The 21,865-nt window shown below is 29.1% G+C and overlaps 1 protein-coding gene across 2 annotated transcripts; it reads left to right on the top strand.

Annotated features, from left to right (window-relative positions):
- The first annotated feature begins 687 nt into the window (after nt 1–687).
- LOC112287287 (uncharacterized protein At2g39795, mitochondrial) lies at nt 688–3,884 on the top strand. 2 transcript variants are annotated; one of them, XM_024530164.3, is made up of 4 exons: nt 804–1,320; nt 1,581–2,097; nt 2,579–2,922; nt 3,423–3,884. In XM_024530164.3, the coding sequence occupies exons 2-4, from the start codon at nt 1,792–1,794 to the stop codon at nt 3,589–3,591; spliced, it is 819 nt and encodes a 272-aa protein (XP_024385932.1). In that variant the 5' UTR covers nt 804–1,320; nt 1,581–1,791; the 3' UTR covers nt 3,592–3,884. The 2 variants fall into 2 exon arrangements, with proteins under 2 accessions (XP_024385931.1, XP_024385932.1); XM_024530163.3 differs by having other exon boundaries at nt 688–2,097.
- Nucleotides 3,885–21,865: the final 17,981 nt, after the last annotated feature.

The following is a 21,865-nucleotide window of genomic DNA, read 5'->3' as shown; positions in this document are numbered from 1 at the left end:
AAGCGTTGGCCTCAAGGCTGGTGAAGCATTTACCAGATGAGGTTTGTAGACGAGACGTACGAATTTCTGGCAATTCGAACCAGTTTTTCCGCATTGAATTCAGCATGTCTGTGACTCCGATGCTGCATTAGTTTCAATCTCAGACTCTCAAAACTCATAGCTGCATTTGGAGGAGATTGGCAATGATTCACAGGGTGTGGGGTGGTGTTGTTGTTGTGGAATCAACTCAGTGTTCAGCCAATAAGATTAATTATTTCATACTCTTAGAAACACTTCGTTCCTTAACTTGAAATGGGTGCAGCAATCGTAGAAGTAGGCTCACAGCTCATCCCGGAGTTACTTTTAAGTAGGAAACATCAACAAATTCTTCCACGCTAGACCTCTTGCGAAGTCAGAGCAGAATTGCAAAGTAAGTAACGATGTACAATATGAAAAACGAGGACCATGATAACCTTGAGTTGGAAACTAATATATCTCTTGCCTTTCACATGCTTGGTTGCATCCACATGGTATGTAACCGGATTTGTAAGCATGACCATTTTTATTTATTTTTATTCACTCTCTATTTTTGTCCTTATTCGATAAACTCTCCATAATAACGCGAATTATTGAATGGCAGCAAATAAGGCTGAAAAGGCTGAATTAGACATGGACGTAGACGTAGACGTTCAATCTCTTTCTCCCTTCTCTCTCTCTCTCTCTCTCCATTGCGCGCACACATTGACGGTGCAAGGGTCCACTTGATGTTCAAGACACCTGCGTGATTAGTGGTGAGAAAGGCTCGGGCCTCGTTTGTTGGGTCGCACCATAGGTGCAGCTGGTGGAAGGGAGGGGGGAGAGGTGGGGTTTGCAATCGCATTCTCACAGGTGATGACATCGATTTGCAGCAGGGAGGGTTGGCAAATCATGGAAGTGAGGACGGACACTGCAGACTTACACTTTGTGTGGCAGGAAGTCTGTGGCTCTGCGGCACAGCTCGTCACCTCCTACCCTCTTTCCCTTCCCCTCATCCTGGCCAAGAGACCCTTTTCTGGATGAACACCAATGCGTGAATGAATCACAATGTGGTCACTTTTTTCATGATGAATGAAAGTTTTGCACTGTCACGCAGTCATTTTTAGATAATCCGATATTTTGGAAAGAAAAATGCTTGCACAAAAGAGAAAACCTGATTACAGTAAATAAAACAGATGCCTAGCCTTTTAATACACATGGGCCAGTAGTCGGTGCTTGAATGTTGCTAATGGTGTAATTGATGTGTGAGAATCGCCCCGATGAGACACTAATCGGTGATATAGTGAGGGGTTTTGTAGCCATGAGGTGAGCCCATAGAGCTGTCAAGCATCAAGGCTTCTGAATGCATCCTTTTTTAGGGCTTAATGAAACGCTGCAAACCTGAAGCATTGCTGCAGCATTGCGTGGTTGTGATAGAGGGATTGCTGAGATTTTGATACCATCTCGAGGAGTTCCCCGTGCTGGAGGAGCTGCCGCCCTCTGTTTTTTTGTCTATAGGATATCAAAGGCCGATTGGGTCCACGTGCGAAGCCTCTGACACCATTTTTACGGGATGTGCGCTCCAGATGCTGCTGCTGCTCAGTTTCCTTCATGCTATCCTTTGATCTGGTCCTTGGCGTTGTTGACAAGGGCATTCGTGGCAAGTGCTTCGATGCGCCTAAACTATTTTCACATGCAGACAGATGCGAAAACCCTAAGCCCTGAGCCCTAAACCCCTGTTGCAGAGCCGATTTTCATGAGTTTGTGGGTTTTGTGGAATGTAAGACTGTTTTGCGAATGATCGTTGGTAAGCGCGAGATGCAGGTCTCAGTGCGCGCAGCATCATGGGTCATTGCAAGAATAAGGAGGAAGGGATTAGAATCTGCGAATTTGCAGCTTCTTCAGACTAGGACTATTGGACTTAATCCGGTTCAGAGACAGCGGCCATGTCGATATAGGTCACAGTTATGGTTCAAGCCCAGCCCAGCGTTAGCTCGTTCTATATGCAGTGAGAATTTTCCCGCAGTTAGTGGAGGAGAGATTATTGAAAGTCTTCGCCAAGGTTTAAGAGACGAGGTTAGGAGATTGAAGGCAGCTAATGTGGTAAGGCGGTCTTGAATCTGGTTCTGAAATCTGTGAAAGGATTTCTCGCTTTGCAGGCTAATGTGGAGGGCATGGAGATTATCGAAATATTACTGAGAGATTTCGAGCGAATCATGCTTCTGCATGTGTAGATGTGTTTCTCATGCACTTCGTATCTTTGAATGTGTTTAGTATGATATATCCATTCATTGGAAAAACATTGATCGCATGCTCCGCCCTCGAAGCACATCGACGCTTTTCCAGTTTTTTTACGTGTTTATTTGTTTATTTATTTATTTATTTTTATTGCTAGAGCAGCATTTGTGGAATGTACTTGGTATTTAGCTTGAACTTCATGGATTTACCTGCGCTCAGATTCACTTGTACGCTGTGCAACATTGTCTTAGCGCATTAAATGGATGAAATCAGAATTGCCTTCATTTAACTCCGCGCTTTACTCTGGGCAAATTTTGAATGCTAAAGCATGGAACACGCATCGCAGGACAGGGAATTCAAGCCACCGGAGCCTTTTTCATTGCAAACGAAATCTGGTTGTATGGATGTTATTCTGCACAGGGAGTATGACCAGGAAAAGATGAGTGTCAAGTGCGAGCTCCTGCTACAACCGCAGGATGAAGGTGAAGAGGATGAGGACGTGCACAGTGATTCAGTCATGCCCAAAGCTCCTTATGCTTTGCTCATTAACCTGACAATCACCATTACCAAAGGTGGAACAGAGGCTCTTGAGATCAGCTGCCAGTGTCACGGAGACGAATACTTCATCAATTACATTTCTTACCATGAGGATCAGTCCAAGGAGGGTCAGGACCATGCAATTCATGAAAAGTGAGTGCTTCTCGCGTTTTGATCTTCTATTCTTCAACTCTTTCAACATCGTAATCTTCAAGTTTCAGTTCATAAACAAGTTTAGATTGTAGAATTGTTTGTTGAACGACGTGTTTACAGGTTCAACAACAAAAAAAAAAAACTTACTCGTGAATGCATTTCAATCTCCAGGTCTTATTTAATAACAATGGATATACACAATTTGATATCGTCATCTTGTATTATTTCAACCTATTAATTACATCTGTGTGAAAAAAATTCGGTAGTATACACCGGCTTACCTCGTGCCATCCTTTCAAAACTTAAGAGTAGCATTAAAATTGGTGAGTTAGAGGCTCGGAACTGAAATTACGCGCTTTGTTGAGTAGCAATTCATTAGACAACTTCTCCGTATTCAGAGCTTCTGTAAGCGGCCGAGTTAATATTTGAAGGAAAGCTAGGGCACTCTCAGGTGTACGAACACTAATCTACTGCTTTTTCTTTTGGTTCTGGATTGGCAGGCAACTATCGGAAGCCCTCAAGCGTGAATTTCTCTATTTTCTATTTCTACGGGGATTTGATGATGAGTTGGCTATGTTTTTGCATCACTTTCTAGAGAAAAAACGCAACGATGATCGCATCACCAATATTGAGAAGGTTGCAGCAGTACTGGCAGGGCACGTCGTGTGAGTTAAATCAAATGTGATCAAATTTTGCGCCAAATTTAGACGATAGATCTTGCCACTTTAGCTACACTACCAAGCTCTTAGTGTGACTGACTCGAATTCCCTCTTCATTTACCCAGCTGAGCAAATCATCAGATTTGGGATGACAGAAAAAGTGCAGGATGCAGGGCCCGCACGTTTGTTGCTTGACAAATCTGAGTCTCAGTACCAACTGTTCCTGTCGGGTAATATTGGACCACAAGTTTTGCAGCATCCCACCCCATGTATATGTACTTAAATCAGAGCATTTTCATTTTACTCTCGTTGGACCCTGTCATACTTTCTCATTTGATATGATGGTCACTTGAAAGAAGCAAATCAAGTCTGTTGTCATACTACAGCACTTTGTAGCTTACATGCATTCCTGAATTCGGACTAGGTACCTGTCCAACTTCTACGTCTTGACAGAGTCTCCTTACTATTGACAGAGGTCATCAGAACGTGTGGTTTACCAGCACAGTTATCTTTCCAGGATTATTGTCCATCCGGAGGGATAAAATGATGCTGAGGGTCTGTGGATGGTATAACAGCAAAGACAGTCCGATGCATCATTCTTGAATATATTATTTTACATAGTGCTTATAAGCATATCTATCATGTGAAATCGAACGCCTGTTTATTGAGGCTGCAACTGGTGGGATTATATGCTTTGGCATGAACCTGTTAACCCACGAATTAACCATCCATCAGGACAAAGCCGTGTCCCGAGGCTTTGATTTTACATTCCAAATACTGTGATATCATTCAACCATTACACCTTAGGGGAATCTTCAAAGCAACCCAAGTACGGATGAACAGGTTGTTAGGAGTGTGAAGTCTCTGCCATCGGGAGCCAGGACCACCAACAAAAGGTTACCAACTCACAGGGAATTTGGACAAGCTCGTGCTTGGTTGTAGTGTACCTGCGCAACAACACCATCCCTCAATGCAAATTTTGTTTCTTTTGTAGCTGTCACAGAACCCATTCATACTTCCACAGCACTTCGACAAATTGTGTGTAGACCCTTGTCCTGCCCTACAATTCTTGAAAGTTCACCTAATGTTGGTGCTCCAAGTACGAGAAGTCGACACAAGAACCAGTCAGTAACTACCGTTTCAGTTGAAACTGGGGTTTCCATCCAATCGCTAAGGAATACTTGCGCCAGGACACCAAAGATGATAAGGCCACGGCGGCCAACTTTTTATTGGCTCAAATGATTCACCCAGAGGGCATTGCAACGTGGATACGAGTCAAAATACTGCTTTCTAAACCAAAAAAAATTACATCAAAAAAAATATATATATATATATATATATATATATAAACCAGAAAAACAAAAACAATTATCACTTGAAGTGTAGACATCACAATCCACCACGAAACTCACGCTAGAGATTACCACTCTCACAGTCCGGGCAGCACGAACCACCCCTATTTTTCTCAATCGGCTTTTCTGTTAGTTTCAAGTTTTTTTCTTTTTACAATTTTTTTTCTGAACGCACTACTTAGCACACAGCACATGTGGCTTTACTGACTGGTGACAATGCCTGCTCAATGGGAGTGCAAACCTCACCGCCTGGGCTACAAAAGCCAAGCCAGGTTCCCAACCCAGACGTGCGGAGGAGGCCATGGGGGAGGAGATGGGCACCCAGCTGCGGTACATGCAGAGACAGGAACCCAGCTGCCAGCATCCCGTGAACAAGGAAAGGAGAGAGAGTGAGTGAGTTCAGGCTCCACCCTTCTGTTGACACAAGACTGCCTCTTCCTGCCCTGCCCTGCCCCTGCCTGCCTGCCTGAGTGCCGCAGTTCCATTGAGTGAATGAATGAGTGAATAACGGAAGGAAGGAAGGCAGACAATGCAGACACCAATGCCTGCCACCAGGGCCAGTCCTACACTGGCAGTGCCTACGTCATCAACAAACCGAAACTGGGTTCATGTACACGTGGCAATGTGCCCCGTCAGCAAGGTGGGTGGAAGTTTGACCCATCTGGCAACCCACCTGGCAAGTGGGCTTCAACTCTCACTGCCAAAGGTACATGGGAAAATAAAACACCCAATCCCACTCTTCTTCTTTCTACTCCCATTCTCTACACATCTACCCGTTCGTTTGTTCGTTCCCTCACCCCATGAAACCATGTGTGTTGTGTTCGTTTTTTCTTCTTCAATCTTAGATTCTATTATGGTGAATTCACCATGTTGGTGGTTTACTTGAGGTGCCTTTGTTTGCCTCCAAATGCACCAGCAATGAAGTGGAAAGCTGGTGATTTATTTATTTATTTTTATTTTAAATTTTTAAATTTTTTAGGTTATATATCTTTTGTAGATGCCTGCTAATGAAGTTTATTTCAATGTCTATCAAAGTGTATGGTGGAACAGGACTATAAGCTAAGGAAATGCGTTTCTTGGAAAATACATAAGGCTTCCATTTTTGTCATTCCATTGGCTTCCATTTACATTTTCTTATATTATTTTTGATTTTAAATAAATTAAAGGTCCACAAGAAAATATGTGATTTTAGCCACTTCTGTTGATTTATTATTAGAATAAAAAAAAATCTTCTAAGAAAAAATCATGTTCTCTGGTTGTTTTACATATGCTGTGCTTACCTCATTTGCAGCATTCTTTAAATATTTCAATTATGCCATATTTTGTCTTTTAAAACCTGTGTTATATATATTTCATTAATTTTATTTCTTAAACATTAATGTATTTTTCATATTTTGAATTTCAGTAAAGGTTCGAAAAATTCAAACAAACTTAATCAAAATTTATTCATTATTATATTGCTGTTGGTAGAAATTAGTAATAAAATCCTCTTAAAATATTTAAATCACGATATTCAACAGTATGACTAACGTAAATATTTTTATTGCATTATAAAAAATAAAAAAATATAATTTAATAATTTCTATTCACTTTTTTTTTTATTATATGTGAATTAATTTGAAAATGTCCAATTTTTATAATAAACATGTTTTTAGTATGTATGTGTGTGTATATATATAAATATAAATGTATATATATTCTATTTGATTATAGTATTATTCAATAAAAATAGATGATAATTTTCTTATTATTTTTAAAGATAAAAGATGAATAATAATAATAATAATAATAATAATAATTTATATAAATATAAAACTATGTATATATTTATATAGATATAGTATCTACTTTATCATTCCAAAGGTCCATTTAAAATTTTATTTGCATGGATAAAAAATTTAAAATACAAAAACAAAATATGAATATTTACTTTAAAATCTGCAAAAAGCATGTTTCAAAGGTTTTTGGTTCTTTTTTAAATTGCAATAAAAATTGAACAAACTTGATTTTTTATTCTAAAAATTTAAAAATTTAAAATAATAAAATTTTGCATAAGATTCTGTACTTAAATTATTATTTTTATATGATTGAAAAAATTTGATTATAACTTGAAAGTCTTAAATTATGTATAAATTTAAAAAATTCCCCTAATTCATTGATTAATATTTTTGATTTTTGATTTATTATCAAATATTTATGAAAATTTTAATTTTTATTACTTTTATTTCAAGTTCAATTGTATCTTTATATATTAGAATTACTAATATTCATGATTTTTATTCAATATTATAAAAAAAATAACTATGAAATAATTTTTCCTTTACAACATGTTATAATGTATTATTAAACATTGAAAACAAGCTTGTACTTGTAATAATGTAAAGTGCAATAATAGAAAAAATGAAATATTAAATTTATTCTTAAAGTTATAATAATATTATACTTTCAGTACCATGCAAATAAAAATGTATTCTTTAACATTTAATTCTCTTAGATATATATATATATATATATATATATATATATCGTCTAGTATGTAAATTTTTATATTTAATTTGGATGGTACTAAAATAATTTAATTTATTATTTTTCTAAATTAGGATCAATATCATGATAATATATTAGATATTAAAAATATGCAAAAGTGAAATTTATAAAAAATATTTAAAAAATAATGTTATACAATAATCAGTATAATATGTATAAAAATTTAGATTTACACAAATATATATATATATATATATATATATATATATATATTACAAAAATTAAATAAAAATCATTAAAAATTTATATTTTTATTAATTTTATTAATAAATTAGTAGATAAAAATAAATAGTTTTTTACAAAATTCTTATAAAATTACATCTAATAATATTTTTAAAAAGTTTAAAATTTTCTATTATTTTCTATTAAGATTTTCAAATTACCCTTAAATTACCCTTTTAAATAAATATTTAAATATTTGAAGGGTTAGGCTTTCAAATTACCCTTTTGATACTAGTGACATCTAGTACACTAAAAAAAGTAGCTTTTTCCATGATTAAATAAAAAAACATATGTTCTTTATTGCCGAAAGGTGGGGTGGGCTCGGATAATATAATCTCTCACCCGTGGAACCAAAAGCTGCGGTGTTCTCTTTTGTTTAATAGATTATTTTGTACAAACTTTTTCTACAAAATTAATTTTTAATTAAAAAAAAAAAGATGGATTTTAATTGGAAGAGGTTGTTTATTCACATCACTTAAGTCATTCAAATCAACATTAAACTCAAGTTACATACATGGATCAATATCCAAAGCTATTTGTACTAATTCATTTGTAGCTATATCTTATTCTAAAAACATCATCTCTATCTATATTAATATATCGTTTTATTGATATTTGATTATTTTTTAGATGAAGCTTTTTAATCCAAGATAAACGCTCATCTAAATCTTTTTTCAATTGTTGTTTCTTTCTTCCATCATTTGTTTTAAAATTTGCATTCTATATTAAAGATATTAAAAAGATTCATCCAACATTCATTTTGCTAGGATTAAGATTAGATGGTGGCATCAACATCTATTTAATAGTTAAAATTTTCTTATGGTAGTTAAGTTTTCATCCTTGTTGAAAGGATGAATAAATCTAGTTCTTATATCGTCTAGTTAACACCTATTTAAGTGAAAGTAACTTTTATTATATTAAACATGAATAGATATAGAGTAAGTTTGTGCTCAAATTGAATATTTATATGGTATCAAAGCTAGGTTCTTATGAGAGTACATTAGAGTTACTTGCTTTTGGAATATGAAGAGTTATTTGAGAAAAATAGAGAAATATTATTCTCTTAAGTATTGTCTTTATGTATTTACATCTATAGTATAGAAATATGAATCTACTTATGAGAGATCTTATTGATTCCATAAAGTTAGAAGGAGTATCTAACCACATACTATGGAGCTATAGAATGCAGATGATCTTGATGTAAGAAAACTTATAAAAATTGATTGAAACATCTACAATCATTCCAATTAACATCAAAGAGTCTATACGTTTATTTATTGGTACTCCTACACTTGCAATTAATATTACAATATGAGAAGATTAGACCAATATAAATACATTACTCATTATTATTCAAGTTTGTAATAGAGCTTATTGTATCATTACTTTTTATGGTATAAGGTTCTATTATTTATCATGTTATTAATATACTTAAACTTCTAAGTATTTGAAAACAACTTCAAAAGTTATATGATGTATAGAATACAAATAAAGTGCTCGCTTTGAGGAAAAAAATTGTATACACTTTGTTTATCAAAAAAGAAGAATTTAGGCAAATTCTTACAAGAAATTCATTTTCTATTTAATTAATTAGCTAATTTAGGTATTATCATATGTAATAAAGATGTTGTTGCTTTAACTCTAAATGCTTTATTTAGGAGGTAGTCTACCTTCAAGAAAATTTACAAAAGAAGACATATGTTACTTATTTTTTTCAAATTAAAAAAATATTATTATAAGATGAGGTTTTTTATCAATAAGAGAAAAGAAAAGATAATAAAGAAGAAATATTATATACAAGAGAATACTGACATGACTTTGGATCTAAAATCAAGTATGTTATTAATACTTTGGAAGATGCTCTTTTAGTTGGCATTACCAAAACAAAGGATATAATCATCATCCATTTGCAAGGAACAACAATACAATAAAGTTAGAACAAGGATTAAAAAAAATATTTTATTTGCCTCAAATATAAAAAATTAGATCATTTTACTCAAGAATGTGATATCAAGAACTTAAAGAATCAAATTAAAAAATTATAATTATAACTATCAAAAATAAAATTAAACAATTTTATCAATGTGGTAGAAGATGATGATAGAGAAGACTATTCAAATTATACATTAACTAAAGCCATTGTGAATGCATGTTTGAATGCATTTGACTTTGACAACAAATAATTCCAAGACTCTTAAATAAGTTTATATGTAACAAAAAATAAAGAATTATTAAGAATAAATGAATCAAATATTTATTATATTAGAAAAATTCTTTTTATTTCTAGTATTAAAACTAATTTATTATTAATTTAAAAATATAAAATTAAAAAATATTATATTATTTAACTTTATATCATGTTATATATTTGACAAAAATAATCTAAAAAATATTTATATATAAGTTATTTAAATAAAGAATAAACTTTATTGCATTATAAAAAAAAGATTTATTGTTGGCAACTTTTTGCCATAAGAAGACAATATTCTAAGTATCAACAAAACAACAAATAAAGTATAAAGATGAAAAAAACCTAATATCTCTATAGATTTTATTTGGCTCTAGTATAAGTAGATTAGTTATCTTAATTTTTAGGCATTATATTATTTATCTAATTAAGAACTAATTGGTGGGATACCACAACTATCTATATGGAAAGAAGTTTGTAAAAGTTATATACATGAGAAGCTATATAGAAAACATATTCTTAAGAAGAGAAGTTAATTTACAAATAAACAATTGGAACTTGTTCATTTTGATTTATATGGTCCATTACCAATTCTATCAAAAAAGAAAAATTAATTTATTTTAATGTTTATTGATGATTACATATGTAAGACTTGGTTATAGTTTTTACTAGAGAAGTAAAAAAAATATGACGAATTCAAAGAATTCAAAAAATTAGTAAAAAAATTGAGCAAAAAATTGAATGTTTACAAATAAATTGCAGATGTGAATATATATATATATATATATATATATCTAAAAAAAATCAAAGATATTACAAATAAAAAGAGATTAGAAAAGAATTTACTTCAAATTATTCTTTTCAACAAAATAGTCTAGTAGAAAGAAAAAATAGGTCTATTTTGGGAGAAATAAGAAGTATTATTATAGAAACAAAAGTATCTAGATACTTATAAAAGAAATGAAAAAAATATCTCTAATAAAGGCTTTAAGATGCTTGAATTTGGAAAAAGCATTTATTAGGTATAAACCTAATCTATTTCACTTAAAAAGTTTTGGATGTATAGTGTGTTGTTATATATCTTCAATTTATAGACATAAGCTTAAATCAAAGACCATATTTACATTATTTATAGGATATGACAAATTCAACAAAGCATATTATTGCTAAAATCTTCTAAGAAGAAAGAAAATTATTTCTAGAGATGTTATTTTTGACAAAAAAAAAAATGGCCCTAAAATTTATTTTGATTTCTATTCCATAATTAAAAAAGAACTTTGATTTTTTCATTAATCATAATATATTATCTAATAATAAAATAGAAAAATTACCAACTTAGCTTCTTTTAAATAAAAAATAACATCACTAGTAGAAAATGATTAAGATATTGAGTCAATGATAAGTATTTTAGTACCAAAAATAATAGAAGAAAATTGTATTGATGAATATAATATTTATCTTTTTCCTAAATTCACTCTTCTTATTCGTAAGTTGATGAGATTTAGAAAAACAAACATCAATTAGATGACTATTATGTTTATATCTCAAATAAAGATTATGACTTTTATCAATTGAATTTGAAAAGTTACAATACTTGTTATACAAAAAGTAAAGAAATCAACTCAAAATATAAAAACATTAATTTTACACAAGCTTATTATTATTTAAGTTGGAAGGAAGTAATGGGAGAAGAAATAGACTCTATTATTAGTCATAATACTTGGATATTAAAAGGATTATCTCAAAAAAAGTGTCTCATATTATTGAATTCGATATTTAAATTAAAATGTAGAATCAATAATAATTAAAGTAGGAAGAAAGAAAGGTTAGTTGCAAGAGGATTTGAAAAAAAAAAAAAAAAATCCTTAAAGACTTTTGCTCATATTATTAAGTGGTCTGTAACCATAACTGCTACAACTTTAGCAATAATTAATGGTTGGTCAATATATCACATTGACGTTAAGAAAATCTTTCACAATAGTATACTTAAAGAAAGAGTTTTTATAACTCATCTAAAGGGATTTATCTTATTTGGAAAAAGACTCATATACAAACTCAAAAAATCTATCTATAGACTAAAACAATCACTTAGAATTTGATACAAAAAGATAGATAGTGTACTAAGAGACATACATATGACCAAAAGTAATTTTGATGCAAATATGTATTATATGCAGAGAGATGGTGATATTATTCTTTTTATGTTATATATAGATGACTTATTTGTTATTGAAAGTAACATCAAGCTTATTTTTTAATTAAAAGTCTACTTTTAAAGTATTTTTGATATAATTGACTTTGGAATTATTTAATGATACTTAGAAGTTGATTTTAATAGAATATCTAAAAGAATTTTTATTCATCAAATAGAATATGCAAAGAGCATTTTGTAAAAATTTGAAAATTAGAGTACAAATTTATACACACACTATTGCTAGAAGGATTATTTCTAATCAATAATATCCAATCTTTCTTGTCCAATACAATGCTCTTCTATTAATTTCTTAAAAAACTTATATTTTTAACTATTATAAAACTAGATATTGCTCATATAATGAGCAAAGCAAGTAGCTTCATATCTAAATAGAAAAATGATACCTAAAAGTAGCAAAATATGTCCTATAATATATTAAATATATTATGGATTGTCAAATTTATTATCACAAAGATGGATCCTATATAGTGAAAGGATATAAAAATACAAACTAATGCTTATGTTCAAAAACACAAATATCAATAGGAACATAGATATTTACATTAGAAGGAGAACCAATTAGTTGGCAAAATAAGTGACAATTAATAATATCCATATCTTCAATAGAATCTAAATATTGAGCTCTCATAAATGGCATATAAGAAGGTGTATGGCTATACCAATTACTTGGTAAACTTAAATATTAGAAATATAAAAAATGGAATAAAACTTCCATTCTAATATTTAAGTTTACCAAGTAATTGGTATAGCCATAAATTGTATCTATATGTATTAGAATTGTTAATACTCATGATTGTAAATATATATATATATATATATATATATATATATGTATATTTTTAAACTTTTTGTAAAAAAATATATATGTATATTTTTAAATTAACTGAATCATTAAAAAATATTGACATGTTTTGCAACAATCAAGATGCAATTAAATTTACATAAAATCTAATATTTCATGCTTGAAAAAAAAAATTATTACCATTTTATTCATGAAAGAATTCTAAAAAGTAAAATTAAAGCACATTACATTAATACTAATTAACAACTTGAAAATTTATTTACTAAATCATTGGATAAAATTAAATTTAAAATTAATTGACAAGTCCTTGGCATATAAGATAAATCTTCTTTAAATATTTAAAAATAAATAAATATATCTTAAATTATATTTATTTGTATTTATTTTTGTAGCCTAAACTTATCTTAGTTACTATCAATATATAATAATGGTAAAATTTTACGTAACATTTTTTTTTTTTTTTTGTTTTTTTTTGTTTTAGACAATATATTTTTACATCCAAAAGTATTTTTATGGACATGTTATATTTTTAAAATTATCTTTTTTTAAAAAAAAATTCTAAGTAAACATCAAAAATAAATAAATATACACACACACATATATATATATATATATATATATATATATACCTTTTAAGACTACCTTACTTTGAATACAACTGGTCTTTGCAAGTAGTGCCACCCTTATTTCATCAATTACATCTCTACCAACAATGCTTCTCTTGTTGGCAGTCATTGAATTTTTATGAAATATTATTTAGTAAACATAGTTTAATAGTAAATATTATTGCTTGTGGATACTCGGATCCCATCAGCTTTATGAATGCCTTTAATAGTGCTGTATAAGTTGCAAAGTACTTGGGTCAGCAATTCCAAAGTTGTAAAGGATCCAACGTAATCTTCAACTGCAACTGTTCCTACAAGCTCACCACTACTTCCATAGAAAAGATCTCTGACTTTACATGATCTTTTGAATATTGTTATGACCAATTACTCACATAGCTTAGCTTTATGCAATAAAAAACTACATCTTAATATTTTGATTGAACATGAATATTGTTATGACCAATTACTCACATAGCTTAGCTTTATGCAATAAAAAACTACATCTTAATATTTTGATTGAACATGCAAGAATCTCTCAACTTTTGCAAATCAAGGTTCTAAAGATCCACTTGCATCTTTTCCACCATTGTACGGCCAATGACTTTCAATACTAAAGGCAAATCTTCATACTCCTCAACAACCAAATTAATAACAATTTCCATCTTATTTGGACACTGATCCACTTATCCAAATACTTACATAGAGAAGAATTTCTAATTAGATTCTTTGTTCAAGCTTAATATTATGAATTTTGTGGTGTTAGCTCATTAGAACATTGATTGCTTTTAGAAGGTGTCTAAAAGAAGCAATATGACCAATAAAGATATAAACTTTGTTTTCACTAGTTCACTAATTAATTAATCAAAGTCCTATTGAACAAAATAGAGTATCTCATGGCAAATAAGAATAAGAATATAAAGAAAAAAAATAAAATGATTGAAAAATGAATAGAAGAAAAACAACTATATACTTATATCAAATTTTGTCTAAAAGACGGTGTTGAAAATAGTCGTCTAACATTCATCCTATTAAAATTAAGATTAGTTGTTGATAACAATATCTATCTAATAATTAGGATTTTAATCTAATTTTTAGGATTTTAATCTGGTAGTTAAGATTTTATCTTTGTCAAATAGATAAATAAATTTAGTTTTTATATCATCCAACTTACATCTATTTAGGTGAATGTATCTTTTATTACATTAAATGCTAATGGATATAGAACAGGACTATGATCAGATTGAATATTTATAAAAGACAATATCCTAAATATCTTCAAGCAATTGAAAATAATTTGGAGGTCTATAATTTTTTATATCTTATAGTATTGCACAAGAACTTATTTAATGTTGGATACTATTTTTTTCAAATTACAATCAGATAGATATGCACATTGTGACAATATCCATTCTACAATTTTTTTGTTTGTATCTTGTCTTAAATGAAGTAGCTTTTCTATGATCTAGAAGTTGTACTACATTAGTTATATTTGGTTAAAGAAATATCAAGATTTAATTATTTAAAGCAAATTTAGAAAATCCATAAAATACTCCAAATTGACCACTTGACACATTATGTAATGAGATATTATCAAAGATTATAATCACTTTTATTTTTTTATTTTTGAAGTTTCTATTGGCTTTAAGAATCTAATTTTTAAAAATATTCTTTTTAATCTATGTAATTCTATTAAAATACCTAAGATATATTCTTTTGGTTGACATCTTTTAAAATTATCTTGATTTTTTTGATTTATAAGAAGAAGAAGAATCCATTTGTAACCTTATTTATCTTCTAGAGACTTTTTGTCTAGCCTTGAGACTAAATATTAACTAATCAAAGTCAAGCAGATATTCAAAAGCTTTTGATAACTTTCTACAACCTCTTTAGATTAATCATTTAGAAATAACATGGAAAGATCATAATGTTGTCAAAAAAATTCTTAACTCTCTCTTTTGCTTATTTCTAAACTCTCAAGATTTGAATAAATTTATAGAAGCATAGATAAAGAAGAAGCTTATGTATTAGTATACAACTCAAATTAATGCAATAGGTCAAGATACAATAGTAAATAGCATCTTATTATCATCTCTATTTTTCTTCCTATTTATATGAAAAAGAAACAAAGAAGGATATATTAAAAAATAAGGTCATATTAGAGACGTATCTAGCTTGAGCAACCATAGAACAATCAAGGTCAAAAATAGGGTGGATGCAATGTTATCAACTAAGACCTAAAGGAGGAATTAATCTTATATATTTAGAAGATGATATGTTAATGTTAATGATTAAATGAATTATGAAGATACTTAAACCAAGAGAATCAAATTTCTAACTCCTATTATAGTATTGATTAAGATACTTTCAATCTTATATTCAAGGGAGATGGCTTTTTAATCTTCACTCCTTTACTTTACCATCTCACCAAAGTCATTAAAGCTCTATAGCTTAGAACCAAGTTACTATGACATAGAAAAAAAAAAAAAAAAAAAAACCCTCTCAAAAATTACATTTGTTCCACTTAAGAATTTCAAAGAATTGATGAATTCTAGCTTATGGCACTATCTAATTATTCTATTGATTGGACCAAGTTTTTTCAAATTTAATGCCTCTCAATTATATTGAATGGACATATTGGTCTACAATAATACATAGAATAGAAAGCACCTTTTTATATCTATAGAATTTGAGTCTAAATTTAGCTTATATCAAATAAATTGAATATATAAAAAATTAATTTTTAAGTAATATATGATGCATGAAAATATATCCTATATGTAACAACTAAGGGATTAATAGCAAAAGAATGGATGTAGATATATATGTAATAAATAGCGATGTGTTTTCACACACTATATTACATGCAAGTGTACTATCTATTCTATTGCGAGGAGCAATCTACTTATGGATTTTTATTATAGATCACATATATCAAGTTTAAGCAAACATTGGTAATATGGTAGGCATTAGTAGTAATAGTTGCATGAATATAGATAAGCAAATTGAAGCAATGCATATGAAGAACTTTCTTGCTCAAAAGAGAACATATAAAATATGTATCAAGCAAGTAAAACATGAGTAGAAGAGTCTATACATCTCTTTTGTCTATGGTCAATTTAATAACCTTCAATAGAACCTATGACAATTTTGTTGATCATGTAAGACTCTTTTCTTGAACTACTCAGCATAAATGGGCTTACACTTTTTATTCCCATGACATATTGTATTGATTGTTGTAGATATCAAATAGATAGGTATCTTATTAAATATACATAAATTACATTACAATAATGTATAGAATAAGCAAAAAAGGTATAAAAAAAATCTTCTTTTGTTTGTTTGGCATTGTTTAGTAGCCATGAATGCATGGAGGGACAAAATCAATAACAATATTGATTAATGTTGTCTTTCTTGTCTCACATAACAATAAGAAACTATATTGTATAGATTTTGGAAATACACAATAGCTATTTGTTTTACTGATATACAACAAGAAAATTTTAAGAATATTTTTTAGATATTTTATTAGATTTTAAAAGTTTTTAAAATATTTTAGAATATTCTAATAGATTCTAAAAATTTCTTAAAAGATTAGAAAAGTTGTTTGAAAAGCTTCTTAGGATTGCTTCATCTTTAAGTAATATGAAAACTTCTTGAGAAGCTTTTTTAGATTGCTTCATCTTCAAATAATATGAGAACTTCTTGAGAAGCTTTTTAAGGTTGTTTCATCTTCAAGCAATATAAAAAATTTTCAAAAAGCTTTTTAATACTTAGTATACATTAGAATTGAGGCTAAGAGAATCTTTAATTTCAACAATACATCTCTTAGAGCTTTAGGTCACCTCTCTTGGTATTGATCTTGTATTCATTTGGTTTAATTAAGTTCTTATAAGCTTCTTGATGAAATTCTTATGTTCAATTTCTTGTTTGGTCTCTTCCATAGTGTATCTATGATAATTTTTCAAGATTGCTCTTTTATTAATATTAGAGCTTGATCCTTCTTGATAGAAAGCAAATTGCCTTTCTTCTTCTAGACATCTAAATGCTTTAGAGGTTGCGGAGTACTTTCATCTAAATTAGTATTATTAAGAAATTTATTTATTTTTTTCTTTTTAGGAAGCTAAAGGTGAAGTTATTAATATGATTGAGTCTCCAAAGTCAAATTTAGATATTATTATAAATACATTAAATGCTTTAGTTCATAAAACTATTAAAATTTAGGAATTTTTTGGAAGATTTTATAGTGATGCAAAATCTAAAGCAAGTTAGCTTGTGATGCAACTACTTTCTTAAGCTTCTACATTCATGGAAGTAGTGGCACTTGTACCTTGTGAGCTCTCAATTATGCTCCAAAATTTAAATTTTTATTATTTTCCTATTTTATGATAATTGAACATGTTGAATTAGGATTTACATAAGTAGAATTTAATTTTATAGAATTTTTAGGATTACAACCTTTGATGGTATAAATTATAGCTTAATTCCTTGAGTTAGGTTAATTAGGACCAAAATAATAAGAGTTAAAAAATTAAAATAGCAACTTAATTAATTTTAATAATTTAGAGATTATTAGTCATTACTATAAGGATTGACTAAAAGCCTTTGAATTCACCTATAATCATTTTACATGATTTAGAATGAATTAGAATTATAATTTTTTAAAAGATTTAGTGAAGTTTAGAAATGACAATTTTGAAATTTCGTCTAATTCAACAAATTGAAGAGGCATGGTAGTTCTTCTAATTAATAGAAGCCTGTTTAATGCAATGGTAGCACCAGATTCATCCTATGGAGTGAAGAAAATAAGATCAGCACTCTCTTCTTCAAAATATAAGAGGAGCAATGAAATTCTCATTTTGAAGGTTTTTACAAGAATTACCAAGATCCTTGTATGTAAAAACTTTAATAAAAATTACAATTGAGCATGGATTGACGCATGTAAGTAATCAATTTTAGTATGAAAAGATATTTTGAACACAATGGTACCTTTTCATACTAAAATTGTCACCCTTATCAAAAGGTACTTTTTTGACTATTTATAAGAGCTATCAACTTTGGTAACGAAATTGGCTCTTGGATGAATGAAGGCCATAGATCTACATTAAAGATATTAGAAATCAAGGGTGGAGATGTGGCCACCCTTCTAAAATCCACCACTCAATTGTATAAGAGTGGCTTGGCTCTCCAAGCCTTGTCTCTCTCTTCTTTTGGTGAAAGAAAAGCCATACCAAATTTTGGCCATAAATCCTAATCTTAATTTTATTTTTGATTTTTAATCTCATTGTAAACTTGTGGTTGTGTATGCATAGATCTTAAGTAGTGAATGATGATCATTGGGTTTTAAGACATAGGTCATTGTTGTAGATAGCTTCCCTAGTCTTCCAAAAATCTCAAGGATTCAAGAGCCTTGGATCTCCCTCAATAAATTATTCAATTTTTTGAGTTTTGATAAGAATTTTTTTTAAAATTGTAGCTTTTGGTGTTAGCTTTCCAATAAGATAAGGATCGCTTGATTTGGAGTAAGGAAAAACTTTTGGTAGAATTTTGAGTGTGTGGGAGTCGGCTGCCTTGGCAGTTTAGATCATCCATCTTTGAAAAGACATTTCTGAGTACTTCCCTATTGTATCATTGTGAAATTTTGAAAGTAAGTGCATCTTTAAGCTGAGCTTCTATTGGAATAAATTTCATTGAATTCAAAGACGAATTGAAGTTTTGGTTAATTTTCAAGTAGAAGAAGGTTGCCTACCACGACAGTCTTGGTCACTCAACTTTGAAGGAGTATTTTTCACGGCTTAAGTACTGGATTGAATTTAAATTTATTAGAACAAGAGCGCCTTTAACTTAGATTTTCAAAAAACTAAAAATCATTCAAATTAGAATTAATCACAAATTTTGGCGAATTTTGGAGTAGAAAAGGGTTGCTGCCCTTAATTCTTGGACGTTATGAAGGTACCTTCGCTTTTATCTCTCTTTAGTTCCACTTTTACTTTTATTTAAAAAATAATTTATAATTTTCATATTTCAAGTTTTAAATTTAAAATTTAAACTTATAACCTTTAATCTTCAATTTTCTTTTTATTTTAACTTTAATTTTTGACATTTTATTTTAAATTTTATTTTTAACTTTTAACTTTTAACTTTAACTTTTATTTTTAACTCAACCTTCAAGATTTTTTACTTTTACTATGAATTAATGGTAATAATTTGATTAAGTACTTTCACTATCAATTATTTAAGGCATAATAATTTATAAGTTTGAACTAATTAATTATTTATTTATTCTAATTAATTATATTTTTTTAATTACATAAAAATAAACTAAGAAAGTTCTTCTATTCCACTTCTTGAACTTATTGTATGGCATCAGTTTCATTAAGTGGTGAAATTTGGATTCATACATCTCAACAAGAAAATTCACCTATTCAACAATGTAAAGAGACTTGGATTAATCTTTGAAAAATATTTGATGGCACATGCTCAAAATTTTAAAGATTTATTAACCAAATTTTATTAGTAATTTTTCTACAACTTAAGCGCTATGTAATAGAAGAGTTGCAAATTGATTTGATTGAGACTTTCCTCACATGAAAAGTCTTATATTAATTTGTTTCTTTATTTAAGAAAATATTTTTAATCTTAAGTAATTTTGAAGCTTTTTTAGAAGTATTTGTAAAGGCATTTGGAGAACATGACAAGATCCAATGGCTGACGACAAAGATTTGCTCATTACATCAAAAATCATATTTTATATCAATTTATGCATCTCATTTTAGGCAATTGATTTGTGATATTAATTGAAATGAACAAGCTCTTATAATCCAATTCTATTAGAAATTAAAGAATAATATGAAAGACCTATCATTATCATTATCTAATTTTTAAACATTCAATGAATCTATCAGCCAAGTTGTAAAGTATGATAATTAATTATTTCAATGCCATCAAGATTAATATTCATAAACTTTGACAAAAAAATGTACTTGAAATTTATATTTTGTTGCTTCAATAAATATATTACTTTTATATTTTAGAGCTGATGATATACAAATTGATGCAATATGATTTAAACTTCTTACAGCAAAAAAAATCAAGCATCAATTTGAACAAGGCTTTTGCTTGAATTATGGTGAAGAAGGCCACAAATTTGAAAATTTTCTAAAGAAACAATATATAACCAGGACTAGCAGTGCAATCATTTAAAAAAATAAAGAGGCCCAACCACAATAGGAACCGTGTAACTAAATATTCTAATACTTTAAATTCATCAAGGTCCCTCTTTCTTTATCCATCCTACTTATTGTTTTATTATACCTTTATTTCTTGGCCTATAAAGACTTCAAAAAAATACCTTATTAGATTCAAAAGTATCTACTTGCTTTTTAGATGAAGAGTTTTTCAAATTTCATAAAATTTCTTTAATACAAAAATCAAAATCTATACATATAGAAGTAATAGATGGTCGACTTTTATCTTTAGGAAATATTATTCATGAAACCATAGTACTAGAAATATCATTTGAGGGTTTTAGTAACAAAATAATATTCAATATTATTAGAACTTTATTTAATTCTATCATTCTAGGATTTTGATGGTTAAAAAGATATAATCCATTTATAGATTAGAAATTTTATAAGATCGAATTTCCTATAGAATTCCTTCAAGCAAAATCAATCAAGTAATCATCAACAAAAAAACCCTTATTTTTGAGAGTAAGAGCTTTTATAAAAATGGCTAACTAAAAAATACTATTTATTATTTATGCAACAACAATTCATAAAGAAGCAGGCTTGCTAGTAGCTATCTCAAAGTAACAAAAGAAGTTTCAAGATATCTTCAAAAAGAAGAATGCTGAAAGATTGTCTAAATATCAATCATATGATTGTACCATTAATCTTCAAGAAAAAACTCAACCACTATTTGGTCCAACCTATAATCTATTACAAAATGAGCTTTTGGCATTGAAAGATTACATTAACAAAAATCTTCTAAAGAAATTTATTTGGCATTCTAAATCTCAAAGATGTACACTAATACTTTTTTATGAAGAAAAAAGATAGATCTTTCCAAATGAATGTTAATTATTATACTCTCAACAAAACAACAATGAAGAATTATTATCCATTATTATTGATATTAGGAATTTTGGAGCAATTTAGTCAAGCTAAGATTTACACTAAAATAGATCTCTATGGATTGTATAATTTGAGGTAGATTAAAGAAAGAAATGAATGAAAGACAAAATTTTGGACAAGGTACAGACATTTTGAATATAATGTCATGCCTTTTGGATAAACAAATATTCCAGCTATATTTTAGCATTTTATGGATAATATTTTTTTAAAATTTTTAGAAA

This window comes from Physcomitrium patens, chromosome 10, assembly GCF_059467195.1.
Source record: "Physcomitrium patens ecotype Gransden chromosome 10, ASM5946719v1, whole genome shotgun sequence".
NCBI lineage: Eukaryota > Viridiplantae > Streptophyta > Bryopsida > Funariales > Funariaceae > Physcomitrium > Physcomitrium patens.
This window is presented reverse-complemented; position numbering and strand designations above follow the sequence as displayed.